We start from the raw sequence: 27108 nt of genomic DNA on the forward strand, positions 1-27108 counted from the left end.
GGCGAGGGGAGCTGACCAGCGTGCTGCGAGGGAGGGCGCGGGGCCAGGGCGGCGGGGAGAAGCGTTGAGAGGGTCCCGGGAAGGCAAGACTTAAGAGAGGAAGAGAAGGAAAAAAGGGAGGCGCATGAAGGCACGGAGGGGGAAGAAAGGCGAGCGCAGAGAAGAAAAGGTCAACTGGTGTCCATTTCCATGACCTTGAATAACGAAACCTCGAAATCTGAAAAAGCACTTTGTAAAAGAGAAAGATGCTCTAGGGGCACCTGGGTGGCTCAGTGGTTGAGCATCTATCTGCCTTTGGCGCAGGGGGTGATCCCTGGGGTCCTGGAATCAGAGTCCCGCATGGGGCTCCCTGCATGGAGCCTGCTTTTCCCTCTACCTGTGTCTCTGCCTCTCTCTTTCTCTCTCTCTCTCTCTGTGTGTCTCTCATCAATCAATAAAGAAAATATTTTAAAAGAGAGAGAGAGAAAAACAATGAGTAAATTTGTTCTAGTGATTAACATAGGGCACTTTGTGCCATCATTTCCTGCACTTTACTGATCCAATGAATTCATTTATGCATCTATCCAAAAAACAGGGTGAAATATGTAGGGTACTGTTAGCAGTGTGAAACAAAGTGTGACATATGTCGATACTATTTAAGAGATAGAACTCATATAAGAATGACTAGGTGGTTGTGGAGGTTGACAGGCCAGGCTTAGGTAGGGTCTGAGTGATTGAATTGATTGTGGTGCTTTTTTTAGGTGGGGAATAGAGAAGGAAGTGAAGAACTTTGCAGGTGGTGGTGGAGGAAAAGTGAAAAGCTAATTGGGGATCTGTTAAGTTTCCAGTGGAATATTCTGAATGAGATTTCTATTTGATTATATAGGTAAATGCCTCAGGAGAAGATACCTAGGCTGAATGAGATCAAAATTCGTGACTTATCACCATGTAGGTAATATAGAAATAAAATAAATAAGTCAGAGAATGGGTGTACTGTGGGGAAGTGCTAAAGACCACTTATATGGGATCACTAAGATTAGGGGATGAACAAATGTAGAGTATCCTGCAATCAAATTTGGGATGATATTAGAGTTGGAGAAAACCTAGAACACATGTCCTAGAAGCAAAAGGAAGAGAAAAGCTTTAGGACAGATTATTGTATAATGCCAAAAACCAAAGAGAAGGCAAGTCATAAAAGTATTACAAATATTCATTGTATTTGGCCATTAGAAAACCACTGTGATGTGATGGGACCATGGATGCTTAAGAGAGTAATAAACTTTTTCACATATGCGAAAATTTTAGGATTTGAACCATATGTCATGATGGTATATTACAAATTAAGTGAATATTACTTGGTTATTTAAAGTCTATTTTAAGTGAATCTCATTTTCATGCCCTTTGGTATAAATGCCCACAGCTCTTTTTGAACCATACCACTGAAGCAAGTGTTCCTTAATTTTGAGTGATATTGAGCATCATTTAGTATGTCTTAATAACTAAAGAAAAGAAAGAGAAAACAGTATGAGACATAATGTTGCTTTAATTTCTGAGAATGACAACAATTAGGTTGGCAAAAACATAAGGAAACAAGAATTTTCATATTTATTGCTAAAAGTATAATTGGTATGATATCTAGAAAAGCAATTTGGTGGTGTCAGACTCACCTATTTATCTGTATCAGTATATATGATGAATATTTTCAATTATATATGATAAACATCACATAGTATTATATATGTGATCTATATTGATATACATATACATGGATATATACACACATATTCATTGAAATATTTTAAAATTACAAAAATCTAGAAATAATCTAGATGTCCATTCCTATCGAGTCAAAGGTACTCCTTAACCTTTGAAGAATTCAGCATAGACTTAAGTGTTGAAATTAAAAAAATATATATATATATCAAATTAAATTAGTAAGTTTTTTAAAAAGCAACTGCAAAGTAGATAAATTTGTAGACGTTTTAGGTAGTATATAAATATGTAGTATTATAAGTATATACATGTTTATATAAGCACAAATGTAGAAAAGTACATATATCTACATATAAGTATGTATGTATATATGTACATATATAAGTATATATGTAGATATATGTGAGAGAATTCTACCTCTTAATTTTTTTTATTTTATAAAATATTTTCTTTCTTTATTTAAGAGAGAGAGCATGAGAAGGGAGGAGAGGGAGAAGCAGGCTCCCCAGGAGCAGGAAGACTGATGCAGGGCCCTGAGATTATAACCTGAGCCAAAGGCAGGAGCTTAGCTGACTGAGCCATGCAGGGGCCCCTCTACTTTTTTTTTTCAGGATTTTATTTCTTTATTTGATAAATAGAAAGCACAAATGGAGGGGGTGAGGGGGAGCAAAGGGTGAGGGAGAAGCAGACTCCCTGCTGAATGGAAAGCTTAACATGGGGTTCAATCCTAGGACCCTGAGATCATGACCTGGCCTAAAGTATTTACCTCAACATTTATTTAAAATTTTTTTAATTTAAATTCAATTTCATTAACATTAACATTATATTACATAACATTAACATTCATTAATATATAATATATATATTAGTTTCAGAGGTAGAATTCATTAATTCATCAGTTGCATATAACACCCAGTGATCATTACTTCAAGTGCCCTCCTTAATACTCATCAACTATTTACTCCATTCCCCCACCCATCTACCCTCCAGAAACCCTCAGTTTGTTCCCTATAGCTAAGAGTCTCTTATGGTTTGTCTCCCTCTCTGTTTCCTTTTATTTTATTTTTCTTTCCCTTCCCCTATGTTCATCTGTTTTGTTTCTTAAATTGCACATATGAGTGAAATCATATGTACTTGTCTTTCTCTGACTGGCTTACTTTGCTTAGCATAATACCCTCTAGCTCCACCCACATTGTTGCAAATGGTAAGAGTTCATTCTTTTTGATGGCTGAGTAATATTCCATTCGATATATATATATATATATATATATATATATATATATATATACCCTTTCTTTATCCATTCTTCTGCGGTGAACATCTGGGTTCTTTCCATGTTTTGACTATTGTGGGTATTGCTGCTAGAAACATTGGGGTACATGTGCCCCTTCAAATCACTGTTTGTATGCCTTGGATAAATGCCTCATAGTGCAATTGCTAAGTCACAGGATAGTTCTATCTTTAACTTTTTGAGGAAACTCCACACTGTTTTCCAGAGTTTGCATTCCCACTAACAGTATAAGAGAGTTCCCCTTTCCCTGCATCCTTGCCAACATCTGTTGTTTCCTGAGTTGTTAATTTTAGCCATTCTGACCAGTGTAAGGTGATATCTCATTATGGTTTTGATTTGTATTTTCCTGAAGCTGAGTGATGTTGTGTGTTTTTTCATGTGTCTGTTGGCTATCTGGAGGTCTCCTTTGGTGAAATGTGTGTTTGTGTATTCTGCCCATTTCTTGACTGAATTTTTTGCTTGTTTTTTGGGTGTTGAGTTTGATAAGTTCTTTATAGATCTTAGATATTAGTCCTTTATCTGACAAAACATTTGTAAATATCTTCTCCCATTCTGTAGGTTGTCTTTTAGTTTTGTTGACTGTTTCCTTTGCTATGCAAAAGCTTTTTATCTTGATGCAGTCTCCATAATTCATTTTTGCTTTTGTTTCTCTTATCTCCAAAGACTTGTCTAGCAAGAAGTGCTGTGGCCAAGGTCACAGAGGTTGTTGCCTTGTTCTCCTCTAGGATTTTGATGGATTCCTGTCTCATATTTAAGTCTTCCATTCATTTCAAGTTAATCTTTGTATATGGTGTATGACAGTGGTCCAGTTTCATTCTTCTGCATGTAGCTGTCCAATTTCCTCAACATCATTTGTTGAAGAGACTTTTTTCTTTTTTTCCCATTGGATATTCTTTCCTACTTTGTCAAAGATTAGTTGGCCATAGAGTTAAGGGTCCACTTCTGGGCTCTCTATTCTGTTCCATTGATCTCTGTGTCTGTTTTTGTGCCAGTGCAATATTGTCTTGATGATTACAGCTTTGTAATATAGCTTAAGGTCTGGAATTATGATGCCCCCGGCTTTGATTTTCTTTTTTAACATACCTTTGTCTATTTGGGTTCTTTTTTGGTTCCATACAAATTTTAGGATTGTTTGTTTTAGTTCTGTAAAAAATATAACCTCAAAATCTATTTAACAAATATTCGGACAATTGACTTATATTTACATTTAACAAATATTTGAACAAATATGTCCTGGGTACTGTTCTAAGCCCTAGACATATACCAGTAAATAAACAAAGTCTCTGTCCTCATGGCACTTATAAGAGTGGGAAAGTCGGGACGCCTGGGTGGCTCAGCGGTTGAGCGTCTGCCTTTGGCTCAGGACGTGATCCCAGATCCTGGGATCGAGTCCCACATTGGGCTCTCTCTCTCTCTGTGTGTCTCTCATGAATAAATAAATAAAATCTTTAAAAGAATAAAAGAGTGGGAAAATTAGAAAACAAGCAACAGATTAATAAAGTGCCTAGTGACAAGTATGATGAAAAATAACAAAACAAGGTGAAGGATAGAAGATTTTAAGTGGTATAGTCAAGGTCTCAGCCATCTGAGACCCAAATTAAAAGAGAAAGGATGTCATGGAAGCCCAGAAGATGTGTGAACCACGTAGAGACAACAGTAAGTAGAAAGTCCTGAGGTAGAATTAAAGTGCAGCCAGAAAGAATTTAGCTAAACAGAGAGTAGTAGGAGAGAAGGCTGGGCCAGGTCAGATAAAGCCTTGGAAGATATGGATGGGGGTTTGAATTTTATTAGGGTTAGCAGAAAGTTGTTTTAAGGAATAATGTTATCCAATTAGACTTTAAAACATCTTGTTCTACTGGGTGAAGAACTGAGACAAAAGACGAGAAAGAAACTGAGAGATCAGTTAGGGTGCTATTGAAATGGTCTGGGTGATCAGGAATGATTCAAACTAGACTGATGGCTCTCCTGCAGCACTTCCACAGCACTCTGGCTTTATCTCTGTCACAGAACTCAGACCTCTAATGACAGCACTGATAAGTGTCCATTTATATTTTTCTCCTCTGCTATACCTTTCTGTAATCTCAGATACAGAGCAAGGGGATTGGCAATGGGGTTGAGAAGAGTACACTTAGGGGAAACATTATGAAAGGAAAAATAATAGAGATAAGTTTAAGATTGCTGTAAAACAGGTGTCATTATCTAGGAATAGAATCCTTATACAAAATAAACATTATGCATATGAGTATTTTTCATGGAAATGACTCATAAATTTTTATCAGATTCTCAAAGGAATCTGAAACTCTTAAAAAAAATAATTAAGCATCACTGAGTAATTGGATAAATGAGATATCCATTTATAGATTCACAGGTGTTAAATTTCTATATGATTGTGTCAGGTAGTTGGTATTACTTGGCACCATCTCCAACTTCTTGGACAATTATAATTATTTTTATTTTAAAATTCCTTAAGGTTTTATGATATAATTGACAGATAACTCAAAAATATTAGTCAATTGAAATTGAACATGAGAGTTCCTCAGTTAATTAGAGTATTAAGGGATCCCTGGGTGGCGCAGCGGTTTAGCGCCTGCCTTTGGCCCAGGGCGTGATCCTGGAGACCCGGGATGGAATCCCACATCGGGCTCCCGGTGCATGGAGCCTGCTTCTCCCTCTACCTGTGTCTCTGCCTCTCTCTCTCTCTCTGTGACTATCATAAATAAATAAAAATAAAAAAAAATTAAAAAAAAATTAGAGTATTAATATTTAGACACTTTTCCTCATGTTTTAAAAAACATTTTCTTCATATAAAAAAACAAAAGCCAAAATAAATATTTTACATATAGAAAAATAAAGATAGGAAAATCCAGAAAAATTTTAGTTTCCCTAAAAATGAAGAAATTCAAACTGAAACAACCATGAGGTTTCACTGCATCTGTTAAAGTTATCAGAACTAACCAAATGATTTTTTAAAATGTTGACAGGATTAGGGACTAAGAGGTAACCAACACTTTTCTCCTAGCTTTGTAAATTAGCCATTCCTTCTATAGAGCAACCTGGTGTGGGTTAGGGATCACAAAATTGGTCATGGTGTTTGATCCAATAATTTGTTTCAGTAATCTCAAGAATGTGATTATTAAACAAAGTTAATACAACCATGTTTATAGCTTGTTACAGTAATACTATTATTCATCATAGCAAAAATGAAATAATAACCCAAATGTCTAACAATAGTGAACTGGACAAAGAATTTGTATTTATATCTGTGTATGGCTATTAACAATTTTATTTTTTTAATTGAGATATAGTTGGCACACAACTATACATTAGTTACATTAGTTTCAGGTGTATAACATAGAGATTATGCTATTTTCACCAAAAGTGTAGCACCATCTGTCACCTTACAATACTATTGCAATACAATTGACTATGTTCCCTATGCTGTACCTTTCATCCTCATGACTTATTCTTCCCATAACTGGAAGACTGTACCTCTCACTCCCTTTCATCCATTTTGATCATACCTGTACCCCCTTCTCCTTTGGCAACCTCTGGATCTGTTTCTGCTTTGTGTGTTGCTTTGTGTGTTACTAAGTTAGACTGAAAAAAAAAACCCATATTATTTCACTTATATGTGGAATCTAAAATAATATTCCACACATATCACTTAGCATATTACCCCTTAGGTCCATCCATAATTTCACAAATGGCAGGATCTCATTCTTTTTTATGATCGAATAATATTCTGTCTCTCTCACACACACACACATACATATCATGTCTTCTTAATTCATTTACTGATGGACACTTAGCCTGCTTCCATATCTTGGCTGTTTACATAAGGCTGCAATAAACATAGGGGTGCATATAACTTTTTGAATTAATGGTTTTATTTTGGGGGGTAAACACCCAGTAATGGAATTGCAAGATCATACACTATTTCTATTTTTAATTTTTTGAGGAACTTCCATACTGTTTTCCACAAGGCTTCAACAATTACATTCCCACCAACAGTGCACATGGAGTTTTTCTCCATATCCTCACCAACACTTGTTATTTCTTGTCTTGTTGATACTAGCTATTCGGACTGGCGTGAGGTGATACTTCATTGTGGTTTGATTTGCATTTCTCTGGTAATTAGTGATGTTAAGTATCTTTTCATGTGTCTGTTGACCATCTGGATATATTCTTTGAAAAAATATCTAGGAGATTATTTGAAAAAATACTTGGGGGGATCGGTGTTGAATTTTATAAGCTTTTGTATATTTTGGATATTAACTTGAATACATCATTTGCAAATATTTTCTCCCAATTTAGTAGGTTGTCTTTTTTGTTGTTGTTGTTGCTGGCTTCCTTTTCTGTACAAAAGCTTTTTTTTTTTTTTTTTTTTTTTTTTTTTTTTTGTGTAGTCACAATAGTTTATTTTTGCTTTTGTTTCCCATTCCTCAAGAGACAAATCCATGAATATGTTGCTATGGCTAATGTCAGAGATGACTGCCTATGTTTTCTTCCAGGAGTTTAATGATTTCAAATCTCACCTTTAGGTCTTTAATCTATTTTGAGTCGATTTTTCTATATGGTGTATGAAAGTAACCCAGTTTCATTCTTTTGCATGTAGCTGTCCAGTTTTCCCAACACTATTTATTGAAGAGACTGTCTTTACCCCCACTGAATATTCCTTCTTCTGTTGTTGTAGATTAATTGACCTTATAAGTGTGGTCTTATTTCTGGGCTCTCTATTCTGTTCTATTGATCTATGTCTGTTTTTGTGCCAACACCATGCTGTTTTGATTTTATAGCTTTGTAAGATATCTCAAAATCTGGGATAGTAATACTGCCATCTTTATCTTTTCTCAGGATTGCTTTGGCTATTTGGGTCTTTGTGGTTCCCTATAAATTTTAATATTATTTGTTCTAGTTCTCTGAAAAGAGCTATTGGTATTTTAATAGAGATTGCATTGAATCTGTAGATTGCTTTGAGTAGTATGGAAAGTTTAACAATATTAATTCTTCCAATCTGTGAGCATGGGATATCATTTCATTTATTTGTGTTATTTTCAATTTCTTTCATCAATGTCTTACAGTTTTTAGAGTATAGGTCTTTGACCCTGTGATTAAGTTTATTCCTGGCTGCAGTTGTAAGTAGAATTGTTTTCTTAATTTCTTTTTCTGCTACTTCATTATTAGTGTATAGAAATGCAACATATTTCTGTACATTAATTCTGTGTGCTTTAGTTTTAGTAAGTTCATTTATTACTTCTAATAGATTTTTGGTAGAAGGATTCTATATTTAATGGATACTGGTATACATATATAGCTAGTAGATTTTAAGTATATTGAACTATTTGTACAAAATAATAGTGAATAAAAAGAGCTAGACACAAATATAGACCAATTGCAATAGCATAAAACACTTTTGTACCCCGATAAAAATCAGGAGACATTGTGTAGTGAAATAAATAATTGATAATTGCAGTTTTTTAGGGGGTATCTTTTTTTCCCCTTTTAAGTGGACATTAACTATCCAAACTCACATTTACTCACACAGGGAGTGTAACCTCAGGAATGGTTTAGAGGCTCTGGAGCCAGACAGATTTAATTTAAGTCCTGATTTTATTAGTTCTATGATCGTGGACAAAAATTTGTTTATTTATTCTTTCCAAGTCTCATTTGTAAACTGAGAAACATGAGACTACCTTCCTCATAAACTTGTAAGCCTTAAGAGATAGTAATGCCTTAAAAGAGATTGATTTGACAAACAACAAAAGCTAAATATATATCAGCTGGCATTATTATTATATACTTTGATTGATCAAACATTTACATATTAATTGCTATGTGTCAGGTTCTTTTCTAAGAGTTTTTATAAATGGCATGTCTCCCTAACCAGTTTGTATTAAGCAGACATTGTATGTTGTAATTTTCCAGTGTCTTATATCTATAGTACCTAGCAAGGCAAATTGCACATAGCATTTCATAAATGTCTATTAGATGAACCAAAAGTGTCACTCCTTTTCTAAGGATGAGCAGCTTTTCACCAATCTCATACTTCCACGTGGAAGGATTTTTTTTCTCCCCTAAGGTATATTCATCCTGTATGCTGGTTATTGTTCCTTTATTATTTGTTGAAATCGTGCCCTTACTTTATCCCCAAGGAATGCAAGACCAGCCGGCCCCAGCATTAGGGAATGTGGTCAAAACATGAGATTCAGAGTCACCAGCTACAGTCTCAGTATGGACTATCTTCTAATGCACAGTGTGACTCAATCCCTTCTGTCTCTGAGCATCCATATGTCAGTTGGGAAGATTTTATGTGATAGTTCTCTACGATTTAAAAGAAGGTTTCTAGAAATCAATATCTCAAAAAAGAAATGCAAAAGCTTATTCTTTTATCACAAATGATTTTGGGGGAAGAAAATCAGAGAAGGGAAGTGAAAGAAAAGCTCATGCCAGTGATCTAATTTTCCCCATATGCAGTGTTTCTCTCTTGACTTGCTGGAAATTTTTGATCAAGGAAAGCATTATGAAGACAAACCAAAAAAAAAAAAAAAAAAAAGACAAACCACAGCAGTTTAAATAAACAGAGCTGTACATTTCCCTGTAACATGGCAAAAACCAGTATAAAATCATCAATATAAAATTTTTGGCAGCAGCTGGGAAAGGAAGTTAATTAATTCCTGCATGTATGTATGGGTGTGTATGTGTGTGTGTGTGTGTGTGTGTGCATTTTCTCTTTGTTGTTGATGTGTTGGTTATTTTGTGTTTCTGACTATCAGACAGAAAAGTGAGCTTTATAGGCTGAAAATTGTATTGACCTCCTGAAAATAGATCTCTAATTTTATTCTATATTGTTTTCATTGTCACTAGGGTCGTTGATGTGTTTGGAAAGAGAGAGAACAATAGAGGGCCCCCTATAATCAGTACAATGGCTACTGAACAAATGGTACAAATGTTTAAACATGTAAATCCAAGAAAAAGAAATGAAATTCTTTTACCAGGTAGTGGCTGTATCATGCCTCGTAGTGTGAAGTGGGAAAAAGTTTGAAACTCTCGATGCCCTTTGTCAAAGCCTTTCTTTAAAAAAAAAAAAAAAAAAAAAAAGCCTTTCTTTTTCTGCCCTTTGTCAAAGCCTTTCTCATCCTAAATGTTCCAAACAAAAAGAAATCAGTTGGATAAATGCTGATGTGTCTATGTGTGGGAGTACTATTCAAACATTAAGACAAAGAGAAATATTTTAACCATAGGAAATTTTTCACAATACAGTATTAAGTTGAAATTCTATATGAAATGGCATACACAGTATAATCTCTATTATCTACACATACCCTCAGAGGAAATATTGGAAAGGAATATGAACACGTATTATCAGTGGTAGTCTCTGAGTTATGGGAGGTTTTGTATTCCGTCAATATTTTTTTTTGCATGAGCCTTCATTACATTTTTAATCAGCAATAAAATTAAGAATGTTAAGATGCTTCTGGTTAAAATGGTAGAGTTTTTATTTTAACAGGCAGAGGGAGGTAAAATAAGTATACAATCAGGCAAGTGGAAAGTTCTGTATTACAGAGACCTGGAAGTAATCTGGGTTAAAGTAGTGACATGACACAGAATCAGCATTTGATGAGAACTCACTGTTTTACCTCTAAGATTAGTTCATGATTATTTGGCTTAGAATAGACCTTAGGAATCAACTAGACTTTACTCTCCATGTTTTAGGTGAAGAAACTGAAGTTCAGGGAAGTACAGTGATTTTCCCAAATTCCAGAAGCAAGATAGTAGCAGGGCTAAGAAGACATTCTAACCTTCCTAAACTTTAGAATCTTTTTTTGTCCATAGCTTCCATAGCTGCTCAGTTCTAGCTCTGTCACCTATGTATACATTTCTTTAAGTCTGGGAAATTACCTCTGATGAAGGGTAATTGTAGATGGTCTATTCTATCCCTATTTAGGGGTCCTTTGAAAGACTAAATTATTCCTCAGAGAGGCGGGGATTATAATTCTCTAAAATAAGAATCCAAGGCCCAGGCCCTGAATTAATGTCTGCCTGAAGCTCCTACTTTGACTGCAAAGATGACTTGGGGACAAGCTAGACTTAGAACATCTGGGATTCTCAGGAAAAATTCTAAGGATTTATTCTGATCTGGACCATCCCTATTTTCCCACTGGTTGTCATGGCAACATACCTGTACTATCTCAATGTCTGAATATGACCATCCTAAATGGGAAGGCCTTATGTCCTGATTTACTTACAATGTACTCATTAAAGAGGTGCAGTTAAAGCCTGAATAAAATTTTCTATCAACAAATGCATATTGAGTGAGTACCAATAATGAACTCAACATGGTGCTAGGCACTGGAAAGCCTTGGGAGAATTAGAGGACATATTTCTGTTCCTAAGTGGTAAGCAGACTGGACTCCATTGAATCGAGCCTTGTGCTTTCAGGCAGACAGTTTCTTTGGACCAGTGTCGCATTAAAGTAAAGATGACGTATCTAAAATCTTATTTCTAAGAAGCTTAAGTTTAAATGGTGGAGACAAGATTAACACATTTGATTTGACAAAAGAATGTGCAAAACAGCATAAAATGACACACTGATTGTCTAACTGGTAAGGGAAAAGTCACCTAAGATTTACTTAGGTTACATTGGTCTTCATGGAAAGGCAGATCTTTCCAGTTAGAATTTGGAGAGCATTTGGATTAGAGGAACATTAATTCAGTGTCTGATGACAGTCTTGAGCAAGGCATGTAAATTATCATGGTAAACAAGAACTGCAGTGAAGCAGTTCATGGTGGATGGTCCATTAAGAAGAGGAATTTATTTTAGGGAACTTAATTGTTTGTAAATTCTACTCCAAAATAGAGTTCAGTTGGAGCAGGGTCAATGTTTTACTGTTTTTCTGATAAATAAGTTCACAGACTCTAGTGTTATATGACTACTATGTGCTAGGCAGTCTCACAGGTACTCCTTGTTAATCTACTCATTGAATCTCCACATCAATTCTATAAGTTTGTAAACTGAGGCACAAAGAAATCAAGTAGTTTATCCAAGGTTTCATACCTGGTGAATAGCAGAAGTAGGCCCCAAACTCTGCTAATTCAGGTGCTTCTTTTCTGTTTCCTGGTATTTATAGAAAGATATTTATAGAAAACATGGCCCTTGTTTTTAAGAGACAATACCATCCATGAATATTTCTACAGACTCTGATTCAGTGCAGTCGTGCATGAGATGGTAGATTTTCCATCCCTGCTCTAGAATTATGGCTAGTAAGGAGCTATTGCTGAGGCTAAGATCCCAAGAGCCAGTGATAGATGTCAAAACTCTCAACTCTGCTTGTGGAATTCTGCTCATACAGTCAAAGTGAGTGAGATTGGGAGCTGAATTCCATATGGAAGGTGGAATTTGCTTATTTCCATTCTTAAGCAGTGAGGTTCTGAAAAGTGCAAGTCTCCTTCAAGGCATCTAATACTTTGCCAGTCTTAAGTGATACTCAAAAAGGCAAGAAAGTTCATCATCATCGTCATCATCATAAGAACAATAACAACAAATAGTTATCAGTTACTTCTACTGAGCAAGATGCCAGGTGCCACATGGAATGCAAAGATGAAGAAGATAAAACCTTGCCCTTAAGTAGTATACAGTCTAGAAGCAGATAACTGCAATCAAAGAAAAATGCCATAAGTGTTATAAAATATCATATCTCTGCTTTTGGCTTTTGGCCAGTCTTGTTCTTAACCAACTCCTGCATAACTCCAAGGTGGGCACTAAAGAAAGGAGATGAAAACACTGACTGGTAAAGGTAGCTGGGGCTGCATTTCCTAAGCATGGTGGGCATGAATCTAGGCAGAGAGGATGCACCCTGATAATCAAGGGGGAAAACAGCAGGCTGAGACTTGATAGAAGGGAGGATTTTTGAAAATGACATACTAAAAGGCAATAAGAAACTAGAAAAGGAGAGACTTTACCAGGTTAATTAAGGTAAAAGTATGTAAAAAGTACAAGATAGGCAGGCCTGTGGGTATGAGGCTTAGGTCTATACTGAGGAAACAAAGGAAATAACCGAGATATCGAGATATCGGTGAAAAGCCACAGCTAGAAAAGCCCCTTAAGGGCAAATTCTACAAAGGCACTCTAGTATTGTCAAGGGACAGCTAGCTGCAGGCTCCCCTGGTAGGCCTGGCTAAAGGCAAGGCAATTTGAAGGGACCTGGCTCTAGGGATAAGGAAGCTAGTTTCACAGGGGGCAGATTTTATATCTTCTTTGGTTTTAAACATTTCTGAGTTTGCTATCTACATAGGCAGGGCTATGTCCTCAAGAGCACTGGGGATCAAGAGACGTCGGTTGGGAATGGGGCAGTGCTGAATTTTCCTAATCTCAAGTCTACTTATTCGTTGATTATCCAGTTTGCCACCAGGGTCCCTACAATACAATTATTCAATGAAGTTCCAGCTTATTTTGAGTTTGGTTTTAAACCACCTCATTTTCCTTCATCTGAAATGAGCTCTTTTACTAGGCACAGCAATTTACTAGGCGCAGCAATTCCCTGCCTTTTGGGACACAAATCCGCCCGTATAGGGTCTACAATGTCATGTAAGTCATAGCCATAAAGTAACATCTTCCTGGCCTTCTTTTCAGAAGCCTGTGACAGGGAACCAAACCCCTCTAGTCTGAGGCTGGAACACTGACATACACTTGATATAAGAGGAAGTCTGAACTGATTGTTCAATATTCAACAGTGAGGAAAACAGGAAACAATGAGAAACAAAAGCACCCTCTAGGTTTGAGCTACAGGACCATCTGCTCTGGCAGGCCATGTCAGTCATAAGCAAAGGTAGGTATAATTAGGTTATACATGTTATTTGATCTGGAGAAAAAACTGTCTGATGATGCTGTGTGCCAGCCACTTTAACTGGAGTGATAACAGAACCACTATCAAAGAGCCTTAAACTTCCATTTCAGTCCCAAATTGCTCTCAACAGGCTGCTCTGGCTAGAAATCATTAGTCCATATCAGGGACTCAGAGCTCTCTAGTCCAAAAACATATAGACTGAGCTATTATTTTTTTACTGGCAATTTTTTATCTTTACATTTTCCACATAACTTAGATAATAAATAAAGAATCTCCCATAATTTGCCATTTAGCATAACCACTAATAGAAGTGTATTTATCCTATTTGAGTGGAGTTTTTATAGGTATATTTTTATAGTATACATAAAGTTTTGAACCTTTTTTAGTTGTGGTCAAATATACATAAAGTTTATTATCTTAAAATTTTTTAGGCATACAGTTCAGTGGTATTAAGTATATTTACATTGTTGTGCAACCACCTCCAGTTTTTCATCTTGCAAAATTGCAACTCTATTAGTTTAGTCTATGAATTAAATAAGAATTCCTCATTTCCTCTTCTCCCCCAGACCCTGGAAACCACCATTCTACTTTCTGTTTCTATGAATGTCACTACTCTAGATATCTTCTTCTATGAGTGGAATTATACAGTATTTGTCTTTTTGTGACTGGCTTATTTTACTTAGCATAATGACCTCAAGATTCATCCTCAAGATGAGCATGTGTCAGAATTGCCTTCCTTCCTTTTTTTTTTTTTTTTTTAAGATTCATTTATTTATTTGAGAGAGAAAGAGCATGGGGGGCGGGGTAGAGGAAGAGGGAGGGGAAAATCTCAAGTAGATTCAGAGCTGAGGGTGGAGTCTGACTCTGGGGATAAGTCTCCCAACCTACAGGAAATCTTCAACAGAGATGAAACCAAGACAGGGTTGCTCAACCAGCTAGGCCACTAAGTGCCCCAGAATTGCCTTCCTTTTTAAGGAAGCACTGTATCGATATATCCCACTTTTGATAGCCCATTATATGGATATACTACTTTTTGTTTACCTATTTATACATCAATGAATATTTGGGGCTACCTCTACCTTTTGACAATTGTGCATAATTCTGCCATGAATATATATAAAGTGTTATGTCCTACCTTTCACTTTCCATTATAATATCTATGTATATGCATAAATTTTTCTAGGTAGTCCTCATAATAATCTTTTCTTCTCTGTTTTAACAGCAACTAAAGTTCTTCAAGCCCACATACTTATGCGATTTTTTATAGTTGGATATTTGATGTTTGATATTTTTAATTTTTCCCTAAATGCTAAGATAAGAATTTTGTACCTATAATATTCCCTGCATATTTTAGCTTATTTTCTTAGAATAGATTCCTAAGAAGTGAAATTGCTGGGTCAAAAGTTATGAACATTTTATGACTTAAAAGACAAAAGATAGAAACCCAAATTGGTTGATAAAAGAATTGTATCTGTTTGTATAGCTACTATTAGCATGAATAGTACATTAATTTGCATTTCATTGTATATACATCAGCTTTATTTTTTTTACATTAAGAAATTTAAAAAGAGGATGAAAAATTGATAAATGAATTCAGTAAGGTTGCACGATACAAAATCAATGTACAGGGGACCTGGGTGGCTCAGTGGCTGAGCATCTGCCTTCAGCTCAGGTTGTGATCCCAGGATCCTAGGATTGGTTCTGTATCAGGCTCCCCGGAGGGAGCCTACTTATCCCTCTGCCTGTGTCTCTGCCTCTCTCTGTGGGCCTCTCATGAATAAATAAATAAAATCTTTAAAAAAAACAATTAAAAAAAACAAAATCAATGTACAGAAATTCATTGCATTTCTACATGCTAATAATGAAGCAGCAGAAGGAGAAATTAAGAAAATAGTTCCATTTACCTACATTGCACCAAAAATAATAATATGTCTAGGAATAATCTCAACCAAAGAAGTGAAAGACCTGTATTTTGTAAACTGTAAAACACTGATGGAAGAAATTGAAGGCAGCACAAAGAAACAGAAATCCCCAGTTGAGGATTGGAAAAACAAATATTCTTAAAATGTCTATACTACACTAAGCAATCTGCACATTTAATGCAATCCCTATCAAAATACCAACAGCATTTTTCACGGAGCTAGAACAAATAATCCTAAAATTTGTATGAAAAAAGACCCCAAATAGCCAAAGTAAACTTGAAACAGAAAAAAAAAAAAAAAAACTGGAAGTATCACAATTCCAGACTTCAAGTTATATTACAAACCTGTAGTAATCAAAAGAGTGTGGTACTGGCACAAAAGTAGATGCATAGATCTATAGGACAAAAGAGTGTCTATAAATAAGTCCACAATTATATGGTCAATTAATCTCTGACAAAGGAGGCAAGAACTATGCTATGGGAAAAAGTCTCTTCAACAAATGGTGGTGGGAAAACTGGAGAGCTATGTGCAAAAGAATGAAACTGGACCATTTTCTTATACCATACACAAAAATACACTCAAAATGGGTTAAGGGGGGGATCCCTGGGTGGCTCAGCGGTTTGGGGCCTGCCTTCCGCCCAGGGTGTGATCCTGGAGTTCTGGGATGGAGTCCCACATCGGGCTCCCTGCATGGAGCCTGCTTCTCCTCTGTCTGTGTCTCTGCCTCTCTCTCTCTCTCTGTGTCTCTCATGAATAAATAAATTTTAAAAAATGGGTTAAGGACCTAAATGTGAGACCTGAAATCATAAAAATCCTAGAAGAGAGCCCAGACAGTAAATTTTCAGACATTGTTCATAGTAACATCCTTCTAGATATATCTCTTGAGGCAAGGGAAACAAAAGCAAAATACACTATTAGGATTACATCAAAATAAAAAAGCTTCTGCCAAGTAAAATAAAACAATCAACAAGACTAAAAGTTAACAGCCTGAATGAGAGAAGATATTTGCAAATGGCATATCTAATAAAGGGTTAGTATTCAAAATATAGAAAGAACTTATAAAAAAAAACAAATAATTCAATTAAAAAATGGACAGAAGACATGAACAGACTTTTTTTTCCAAAAAAGACAGCCAGATGGCCAACAGACACATGAAAAGATGCTCAACATCACTGACTATCAGGGGAATGCAAATCAAAACCACAAAGATATCACCTCATACCTGTCAGCATGGGTAAAAAAACCCTCAAGAAAGTGTTGGTGTAGAGAAAAATGAACCTTCATGCACTGTTGATGGGAATACAAAGTGTTGCACCCACTGTGGAAAACAGTATGGAGTTTCCTAAAAAAGTAAAAATAGACCTACTCTGCTATTCAGTAATTGCACTGCTGGGTATTTTCCCAAAGAATATGAAAACACTAATTCAAAAACACTAATTCACCAACAAGGAGAACCACAAGTGGGCTTGTGACACAACGGGCAAAGCCAAGAGGAGCAACCCAGCGTCTTTGGGTGGGGGCGCATTGCAGGCATCAGAAGGGGGTGAGAAGTGGCTGCTGCAGAAGTCCAAGGTGGAGCAGAGTGGCCCAGCCTCTTTTGGTTTTTATGACAAGAGGAGACATGGACACTGGAATCCTATATATATGGACCCCTATATATAGGGATATATATATATATATCCCTATGTTTATTGCAGCATTATTTACAATAGCCAAACCATGGAAGTGGTTTAGCCCAAGTGTTCATCGACAGATGAATAGACAAAGAAAAGATGGTATATATATATATATGCAATGAAATTGAATATTATTCAGCCATAATAAATGAAATCTTGCCATCTGCAACAACATGAATGGATCTAGAGAGTAAAATGCTAAGAGAAATAAGCCAGCCAGGGAAAGACAAATGCCATATGATTTTACTCATATGTGGAATTTAAGAAGTAAAACAAATGCACAAAGGGAGGAAAAAAGAGACAAACAAAAAAAAATAGACTCTTAACTATAGAGAACAAACTGATGGCTACCAAAGGGTAGGTGAGTAAGGGAATGGTTGAAATAGGTGAAGGGGATTAAGAGTACACTTATCTCGATCAACACTAAGTACTATATGGAACTGTTGAATCACTATATTGTACACTTGAAACTAATGTAACACTATATGTTATCTACACTGGAATTAATATTTAAAAAATTAAACAAGAGGAAGATAAAAGCTCATTCCTATTTAATAGACAACACTCTGAATATTAACAGTGATGAGCATTTGTGAGAACAGCCCAGACTTGGCTAGCCTGTGAGTACTAATATAAATACAAATATATACATGTATTAGAAACATACCTTACATAACAGATGCTCAAAAATGATAACTATTATTATTATTATTGCTGTTGTTTCTATTAGTGCACAAAGTATGATGATTTTTAACCTGTACCTGCTTTCTCAGGCCCTCAGCTTTCATAAGCCATGGCTTTCCAGTTACGTGGGGCATCCCCAGTTTTTTGGAAAAAAACTCAGAACAGTTTTTTCTTCACTGTGGAGGTGCTCCAACCAAGCCCTCTGCTGCTGGTGTTCACTATTAGTCATAGCTCTGCTTTGCTGGTAGCTTTCCTAAGCCCTCAGTGTACCAGAATTGCACTTAGGGTAGACATCATGGTTGCAGAAGTGTCCCCTGGGTTTCATGTAGGACACTACCTTATGCCTGGAGTCTTGTAAATGTCTAATAAAGACATTTAATAAATATGTCTCCTCCATTTTTTGGCCCCAACCCTCTCTCTTCATAAAGACTCAGGCCACGGCATGTGTGAGGGGGTAGTATGCTATGCTCCCTATAGTAGGCAGAACAATGCCCCCAGAGATGTCTACATTCAAATCCTGGAACCTGTGAATGTGTTGCCTTATGTGGTAAAGAGCCTTTGTTGGATGTGACTAAGTTCAGGATATTTAGATGGAGATGATTTTGGATTATCTGGATGGGCTCAATGCAATTACTTGAGTTCTTGTAAGTGAAGGAAATAGACCGGAAGCTAAGAATGAGGGAGCTAGAGAATATGTGTTAAATGAGTTAGCGCCTTGCTGCTGACTCGAAGGTGGAAGGGAGCTGCAAGCCAAGAAATACAGGTCTCTTCTAGAAGCTAAAAAAAAAAAAAAGGCAAGGAAACAGATTCTCTCCTAGAGCCTCTAGAAGAATTGCAGTTCTGCCAACACCTTGATTTTTTGCCAATACAACCTATTTTGGATTCTGACCTCCAGATCTCTAAGATAATAAATTTGTATTATTTTAAGCCATTAAATTTGTTACACAGAAATAAGAAACTCATATGCTCCCTTAATTTCCTTGCCTCTTCCCCTTATTTCTCTTTCCAGGTTTCTTTTAAAACTCCTTTTTTGGCCAAAAGTAAAAGTCTCCAAGTTGTTTAAAACAATTAGGAGGGGCCATAAGTTGGAAACCTCTACTGCTGCTCTTGATCTTTGGTGAATTGTTTATGTCCTTTGCCCCACTAATGATTCTTAATCTCAGAAAAATAAAGAACTGTAGTGGTACTCCAAGAACCTAACGATGAGCCACACTCTCTCCTGTAGCCATTAATTCAGTCATTCATACAAGAAGTATTTACTGGAGGCTACTATGTTCCAGGCAATCAGCTAGCATTGAGATGCAAAGATGCAGCACAATCTATGCCTTACAGAGGACATAGAGCTTGGATTTTTATGATTTGAGAACAACATGCATAGATTTATTTTTGATTTTGTTTTTTCTTGCTTTTGGTCTGGTGGATGTTTTAAGATTTGTTTCTTCTGGGAAAGCAACTGGAGTACATTGGAGTCCCTTCGACTAAATAGCAAGGGACAGGAACTGTACTCTGGCTTCATTCTCTCTTCCAATTTATATTCAGACCTATGCAAGAGTTAATGAATTCAATGATAGATAAGCACAGATGAAAAACAGCCCAGCCCAGTCCATCTTTGGTTGAATAATTTCCCCCTCTCTTTATCCTCTCCAGTCCTGCTTTCCTGCCTCTGACGCAGGGAACTAAGGCTCTGAATGAAACCTGTTGGAAGTTCCAATTAAATCATTGTGGACAAAGGGCACACATGACATCCTCAGATAACAGGTGGCAATAAATCCATCAGCACAACCACTCAGAGAACAGAGTCCCTGCTATACCGCTAACAGCTGCCAATATCTGAGTACCTCACACAAGATGGGCTCTAAGGTAAGATGTTTCTTTCCCTGGACACATTTAATCCTTCCTTATAATTTGTGTCTCTTAACAGAGAATTTTGACTCTACGGTAAAGTTTGGTTGGCAAATTCTTGGTTTGGTTTTGTTTCATTTGGTTGTGGTTTTTGATCTGTCTTTATCGTACTTACCCATTTTACATCTTCTAGTTGTCTATTGCCTTTTTTTTTCATCTCTTATTTTCTTCCTTATGTATCCTAGGTAAATTTGCATTTAGAAACACCTTATTTATATAGAGAATTAAAAGATCTTAAATCACTGCATGCATTTTTCTGGTTAAAAGTTAAAACTCTGGGATTTTGGTTCGGTGGGGACCACTTGGTCACTTACAACTGTAGTGTGGATGATGTTTCTCTCCTAGCTCTGGTCTTAGAATAGAACAGAGTAACTCAGGGCTTAGGACACTCCCAACAAGGCTCACTATTGAACTCCAGTGATAATCATTTAAAATTATTTACTACTTGTATTAAAATAGTTAATTAAAGAATATTTAGAAATTACAGAAAAGCAAAAAGAAAATAATTTAAGTCAGTGATTATAATAGCTGATACTTGAGTGTATATTTTTTTAGCCTTTTAAAGTATACACATAATTTTTTTATGTGATTGAGGTCAAGCTGCAAAAACAGTTTAATACCCTTTTTTACCTTAATATTTTATTGGGTATTTCTAAGACATTGAAATTATTTTTAAAAATTGATTTTAAGAGCTGTTTATATTCCACCACTAAAATGTTTGCTTTTTTTCACTAATATAAATAATTCAGCAATTCATAATTTTAAACATAAATCTTTGGCCATATTTCTGAACTTTTCCTTAAGATATGTTCTTAGAAGTAGAGTTATTGAATCAAAGGTTACATAAATTTTAGAACCTAGGCATTTCATGACAGTAATATATTTTAAAATATATATGATTAGTATTGTTGATACCACAACAGAAGCCAAAACAGAAATAGTCTTCCCTGAAACTATTACCTGAAGGTTTTTTTTTAAAAGACCTTATGTATTTATTCATGAGAGACACAAGAAAGGCAGAGACACAGACAGGAGAAGCAGGCTCCTCACGGGGAACCTGATGTGCAGGGGCTTGACCCCTGGACCCGGGATCATGCCCTGAGCCGAAGGCAAACACTCAACCGCTGAGCCACCCAGGCATCCCCATTACCTGAAGTTTAACAGAATACTGTGACTTAATGACATGAAATCCTAAGTAGAGAACTAATTACGATAGTATTTCATTTACACACAGTAACACACCTTCCTGAGCAGGGATTTATGGTTCAGACAACAGAGAAGTGTTTTAAGTACCACGGAACAAGAGAAGGTGGTGGAACATAATCCTGCAAGTTAAAAAGCTTGGAGTCTCATTCCAGTCTGATACTAATTGTATGAAACAGCTCTTCTAGCATTCTGAGTCTCAGATTTCTCATCTGTGAACTGACAGTGTTGGTCTAGCCCAAAGTTTCTCTGTGGGCAGCACAAGTAACACTTGTGGCACATGACATGTTTGGGGGTGATACAGACCATATAGGCTATAATTTTGGGTTGGTGCATGCACACAAACCATAATTTGTTTGGTATGGCACATTTATTTTTTAAAACAACAGTATTTTGGTTTTTAAAAAGAATGGATTTAGAGGAAAGGTTGAACAAGTAATAATAATACAAGTAGGCCTCAGATATCTACAAAAACCATTGAAATGATAGGCATTTGAGACACAGAGCTAGGTGAACAGGGCTAGAATCTGCTTAGAATTCCAGATACAAAAAGCTGGTAAGCAGTGCTTTCTTAGAAGGCAATCTGAGAACCAGGTGGAATTATTGAGATGTATAAGAAGTGAGCAGAGACACAGGCATAGAAATGGTTCAACACCATCCTAGTATTTGCAACTACTTGTACCTTTCACTTTAATAGTGAGTTTCTTTTGTCCCAGCAGGATTTCTCCTTTCTTCTATAAAGGCTGCAGAAGACCTATAGCTGTAACAGGACCTTTCATAAGAAACTGGAGAAGACGCCCCCACCCCAGCTGTCACCATGCTCAGGAGGTTTTTGGACACTCCTCAGCACTTGCTAAAGGAGGGGAGAAAGTCACGGAAGCTGGTACTGGTGGTGGTGTTTGTTGCTCTGCTCCTGGACAACATGCTGCTAACTGTAGTGGGTATGTTTGAGTGTCTTTGTATCAATTCATAATTAATAAATTATAATTAATTTGGGTTAATTTGCTCTGGGCCCCAGCAGGCAACAAACACTTTGCTAAAACTCAGCAGTAAGTGGACTTGAGAATTTCTGTTTTTATGCTTAGAAAACTCAAAATAGAAAATGAGGTTCAGAAATGTTATGTGACTTGCCTTAGGTGCCAAGTTGGGGTTCAAGTCCTGTCCAACTGACCCCAGGGCTGGAGCTTCTTGCACTATACTTTCTTGCTTCTACCATTTTCATGCTGTCATCTCTGTATTAGAGTTGAAACAGTAAGACAGAGCCTACCTTCTTTGCCCTCGGCTGTGGAAGTAAACATCTGATGACTTGAAATTTCCCCTATTCTGTATGTGTGTCTAAGAAAAATTATGAAAACTCTGTGAGCATTGATTTGTGATTACAACTAAATGTTAGCAAGTAGCTGATTGGCCAATACAGAATTTTGGAGAATGAGGATCAATTGTATACAGGTTGGAATTTGGGCAATCTTTTGTGTTTTTTTTATTTAAATTCAACTTACTAATATATTGGCACAGTCTTTTAATAGACTTCAAATCATGTCACTTAGACACTTTCCTTGAGCATGAATATAAAGCTCATAGTAATCCCCCTGAACCAATTAGTGTTAAAAAGTATCCTTAGTTCTTATCACTTGTTCTTCTTGATTTTCAGTGCCCATCGTACCCAACTTCCTATATGCCACAGAGTTCAAAGAAATCAATGCTCCTCTGTACCTTGGCCCCACCACAATTTCTCAGCATGTCCTTACTTCTGCCTTTTCCACCATCTTCTCCTTCTTTGATAACAACACCATGACTGTTGAAGAAAGTTCACCCAGTGGCACAACATGGACAGATGACAATTCTGGCACCATCCCCCCTCCAGTCACTGCAGCCATCCCAGTACAACAAAACAACTGCTTCCAAGGCACAAAGTTCTTGGAGGAAGAGAACGTACGGGTTGGTGTTCTGTTTGCTTCAAAGGCTCTGATGCAACTTCTGGTCAACCCGTTTGTGGGACCTCTCACCAACAGGTATTTCAATGGGTGCAATGTTCTATATGATACTGGCTCAGGAATAAGAGAATGATGGGCTAAGGTATCATAAAAGTAGTTATAAGGGAAAACTCATTGTCTCCAGGGAAATCAGCTGTTTGGAAAGCTGGTTGCCCAAAAGATAACATGATATTGATGAAATGCCATGGGCTTCAAATTTTCTTAGTAGTATAATGACTATTGAGGATCCCCCACCCCACCAAAAAAAAAAAAAAAACCAAACAAACAAACCAGTGATCAGAAGTACACTGCTGATGTTATTTCAGTACTCTGGAACATGGCTTGAAGGCAGGACTACTGCAATCTAGAGCAATGGCTTATTAGCAGTGTTTGAGATTATCCTGATGTTTCAAAGGGATATACACTCTGACTAGGCCATCCTTTCTGGAAATGAGGATTTTGACCCTGGTCTATGGGTAAATATGCATGTTTGTTTATTTACTTATACACATTAATGTTGTCATATCCCATCTGCACACTTGCATTCAGAAATATGTTTTTATCATGTACTCAAATAACTGCATTTCTGCTCAGAATTACATGAAAAAAATATAGTCTCAGTATATGCATGCCTATTGGGAGTGTATCCTTTTTCTTTTTAATTCTCTTTTAGGATTGGATATCATATCCCCATGTTTGCTGGCTTTGTTATCCTCTTTCTCTCCACAGTTAGTAAGTAATTTGCTTCCTCTTTTATTTCTCTCACTGATTACCTTTGATTTTATCACATGCACTACAGTGAAGAGAGTAGGGTCAAATTAGCTAATTAGACATTTGACTAAATGGCCTATGACACTGATTTAAATGGTTTGCAGTTTGGGATATGGGCATTAGAACACTAATGGCAAATCAGTCTAGTTGGAATTTGTATATTCTGCTGTAGAAGAACAGCTACTTTACTTCCTTCAGCTGGGGAAAATTGTAAAAGCTGTCTTAATAGATATGACTCTGTGTGTGTGTGTGTGTGTGTGTGTGTGTGTGTGTGTGTGTGTGTGTGTCAGTAGTCCCTTGAATGAGGTTAGTACAAACATCCCATCTTTGGGAAGAAGTTTTATTATTTTGATACACAGAGGTAAAGAGCCACCAACAAAGAATCTAAATTGGACAATAGCAACTGGATAATACCAAAAAGTCTACTGCCTTCAAGTAAGGACATTAAAGGTTATAGCTTAGATAGAGAAATAAATTTGCTTAAAAAAAAAAAAAAAACAAGAAAGAGAAAGACAGTCTATCCAGTATCAGATAAATGTCCTAATAAAACGCAGATGTAATAACAACAGTAAGTAAACATATTGTTTGGAAATTGACACTGAGAATTAAAATAAGAGGGAATGATGTGTGGGGGTTAGAGGTTAATTGAAGGAGAAGGCCGCATCTGGAGCCATTAGTGGCTCCCTGATGCCTCTGCTGACTCTGCTCCCAATAACATACCTCCTGCTTTTCTTATCTTTTCATTACTTTTCTGCTTTTTCTATTCCTCCTCCTCAAGTTTTCTTTGCTTTCAGTGTACAGCTTTGACTCTTATCAACCAATGCTTAACAGGAATCCATTGCATTCAGGGCTGGAAAGAGCAGAAGCTCGATGTGTAAAGTTCTGAGAACTGCAGCTTACTTGTGAAAATTCTAGGTAAATCAAAGAAAATGAGGCAATTCAAGTTAGAAATGCTCACTGAAATTCTAAAATCTCAGCGCATGCCAAACAGTAAATTAAAAACTAATAGGATTCTCCATTTCATCAAAGAGACTCGAATTCTCTCTAAAAAACTTTATGAGGCACGCATACATCTTGATGGCAAAAGTCACTGGGGAAAGATAAAGAATGAAATGACTTGGTTCCAGCCTAGGAGTTTATGATACTTGCCAGGGGAGATATAACAAACACCCTGCAAAATAAGTTAATGCTAGAGTATCCCAAACTCTTTAGCTTGAAGTCCTTGCTTAAGTCTATGCAATTACATTATTTCTGCACCATAACCAGTGGCACTATACTGAGTTGGCCTAATTCTAACAGATGTATGGTCTTTAGGGAATCTTATGTGGCATGTCTTTAAGATTTTTAAAATACTAAAAAGGGGCAGCTCAGGTGGCTCAGCGGTTTAGCGCCACCTTCAGCCCAGGGCGTGATCCTAGAGACCCGGGATTGAGTCCCACATCGGGCTCCCTGCTTGGAGCCTGCTTCTCCCTCTGACTGTGTCTCTGCCTCTCTCTCTCTCTCTCTCTCTCTTTCTCTCTCTCTGTCTCTAATGAATAAATAAATTAAATATTTAAAAAAAGAAAAAGAAGTTGATGTCCATTACTACCCTTAAGGGTCCCCAGCTGAGAGCCATAAGTAATGTAATTAAGAGCAAAATGATAACCAACGTTAGGGGGTAAAGTGAAAAAGAAATTGTTTTGGTTTTCCTAAATAGGGTGACCAGACATCCTACTTTGGAATTCAGGGACCTCCCAGAATGCAAAGTCCTTGGCAAACTGAGACAGTTGGTCACACTATTCTCAAAGGACATAGAAATAGGGGCACCTAGGTGGCTCAGTCAGTTAAGCAACTATATTTGCCTCAGGCCATGTTCCCAGGGTCCTGAGATCAAGTCCTGGGTTGGGGTCCCTGCTCAGGCAGGAATCTGCTTGTCCCTCTGCCTGCTGCTCCCTCTGCTTGTGTTCTCTCCCTCTCTCTGTCAAATAAATAAGTAAAATATTTAAAAGACATTTAAAAAAAAAAAGGACATAGGAATAGCTAACCTTGAACAGACTGGAAATCAGAAGTCCTAGGAGAAAGCACTGGAAGCTCAGCAGAGAGAGACCAAGCATGTGCATGTTTGGGAGACAGTGTGATCATGTCAGGAAGTAATGGGAGAAGATTATAAGACATCAAACAACCAAATACATCTGTAATGAAAGGGCAAAGGGATTCAAATTCTGCTGATTCAGATACTTTGGGAGGAATTCTTCTTTCTTTCAAGGGCATTGTCCTGAAATGGAGATGAGACATGTCTGGATTTACCAAGCTCACCACCAATGCCCTATAATTTAGTTTTTGATAACATATTCCTGTTTGGTACTTAGTCTTGTGTATGCTAGTCTTAGAGTAGATGGAACCTCTTAAAGAGCATGAACTGAATATTCTCTTTATTTCACATCTTCTAGTATAGTTCCATGTTTGATATTACTTGCTACATACTCACTGATCTGATTTAGCTAAAATATTTTCCAGTATAAGATAAGAGGAAATATCTGATTGGATCTCAAGATACTGTTTTCTACCCAATGCCTATGGTCCTTCAATTACATATAGTTTTTGTTCCCTCACTGTAGATGACCCAATGAAGCCCAACAATGGCAAAGGTCAAATCGGAGTGTTGAATATGAAGAATTGAGAAGTAGGGTCTAAGGGCATTGTACTTTTCAGACAGCCATGATTCCAGTGGACAGGATGTTGTGAGCTTTGGGCAGGAAATGTGAAAATCCAGACTTCCATCCACTGGAAGTGATGAATTGGTTTATGCTTCTGTGGTTTCTCTGTCTTCACGTCAATTAAAATGCAATCCTGATTAAGGTGTGAGAGATTAGAAAGACAACTCCAAAAACAGGAAGCAGTGATCATGCTTTATTAAAACATATGTATGGTGGCTCATATCTACAATATCATGGGCATATTTTCTGGTGGAAAGGGAATAAAGACAGTTTGCTAACTGGAGCATTCTTACTATTCTCTATACACAGTGTTTGCTTTTTCTGGTACCTATACCCTACTGTTTGTGGCCCGAACCCTTCAAGGCATTGGATCCTCATTTTCATCTGTTGCAGGTAATGCTGACATCTTGCGTGCACACACACACACACACACACACGTGCACACACACACATC

The 27108-nt window shown here is 36.9% G+C and overlaps 1 protein-coding gene across 5 annotated transcripts in view; it reads left to right on the forward strand.

Moving 5' to 3' along the window:
• The first annotated feature begins 22 nt into the window (after nt 1-22).
• The window catches only part of SLC18A1 (solute carrier family 18 member A1), a 45065-nt gene continuing 17979 nt past the window's right edge, over nt 23-27108 (forward strand). Inside the window, exons 1-8 of one of the 5 annotated variants that reach the window (XM_077868946.1) lie at nt 23-169; nt 866-927; nt 13614-13809; nt 19757-19969; nt 21934-22155; nt 22866-23226; nt 23861-23919; nt 26964-27047. In XM_077868946.1, coding sequence (XP_077725072.1) covers nt 22032-22155; nt 22866-23226; nt 23861-23919; nt 26964-27047 — 628 coding nt within the window. In that variant the 5' untranslated portion in view covers nt 23-169; nt 866-927; nt 13614-13809; nt 19757-19969; nt 21934-22031. Of the gene's footprint in view, nt 170-865; nt 928-11139; nt 11296-12403; nt 12736-13613; nt 13810-19756; nt 19970-21933; nt 22156-22865; nt 23227-23860; nt 23920-26963; nt 27048-27108 lie in introns of those variants that run through there. The other 4 variants (XM_077868950.1, XM_077868948.1, XM_077868947.1 and 1 more) reach the window with 4 other exon arrangements.

The sequence above is a fragment of the Canis aureus genome, chromosome 24 (assembly GCF_053574225.1).
Source record: "Canis aureus isolate CA01 chromosome 24, VMU_Caureus_v.1.0, whole genome shotgun sequence".
NCBI lineage: Eukaryota > Metazoa > Chordata > Mammalia > Carnivora > Canidae > Canis > Canis aureus.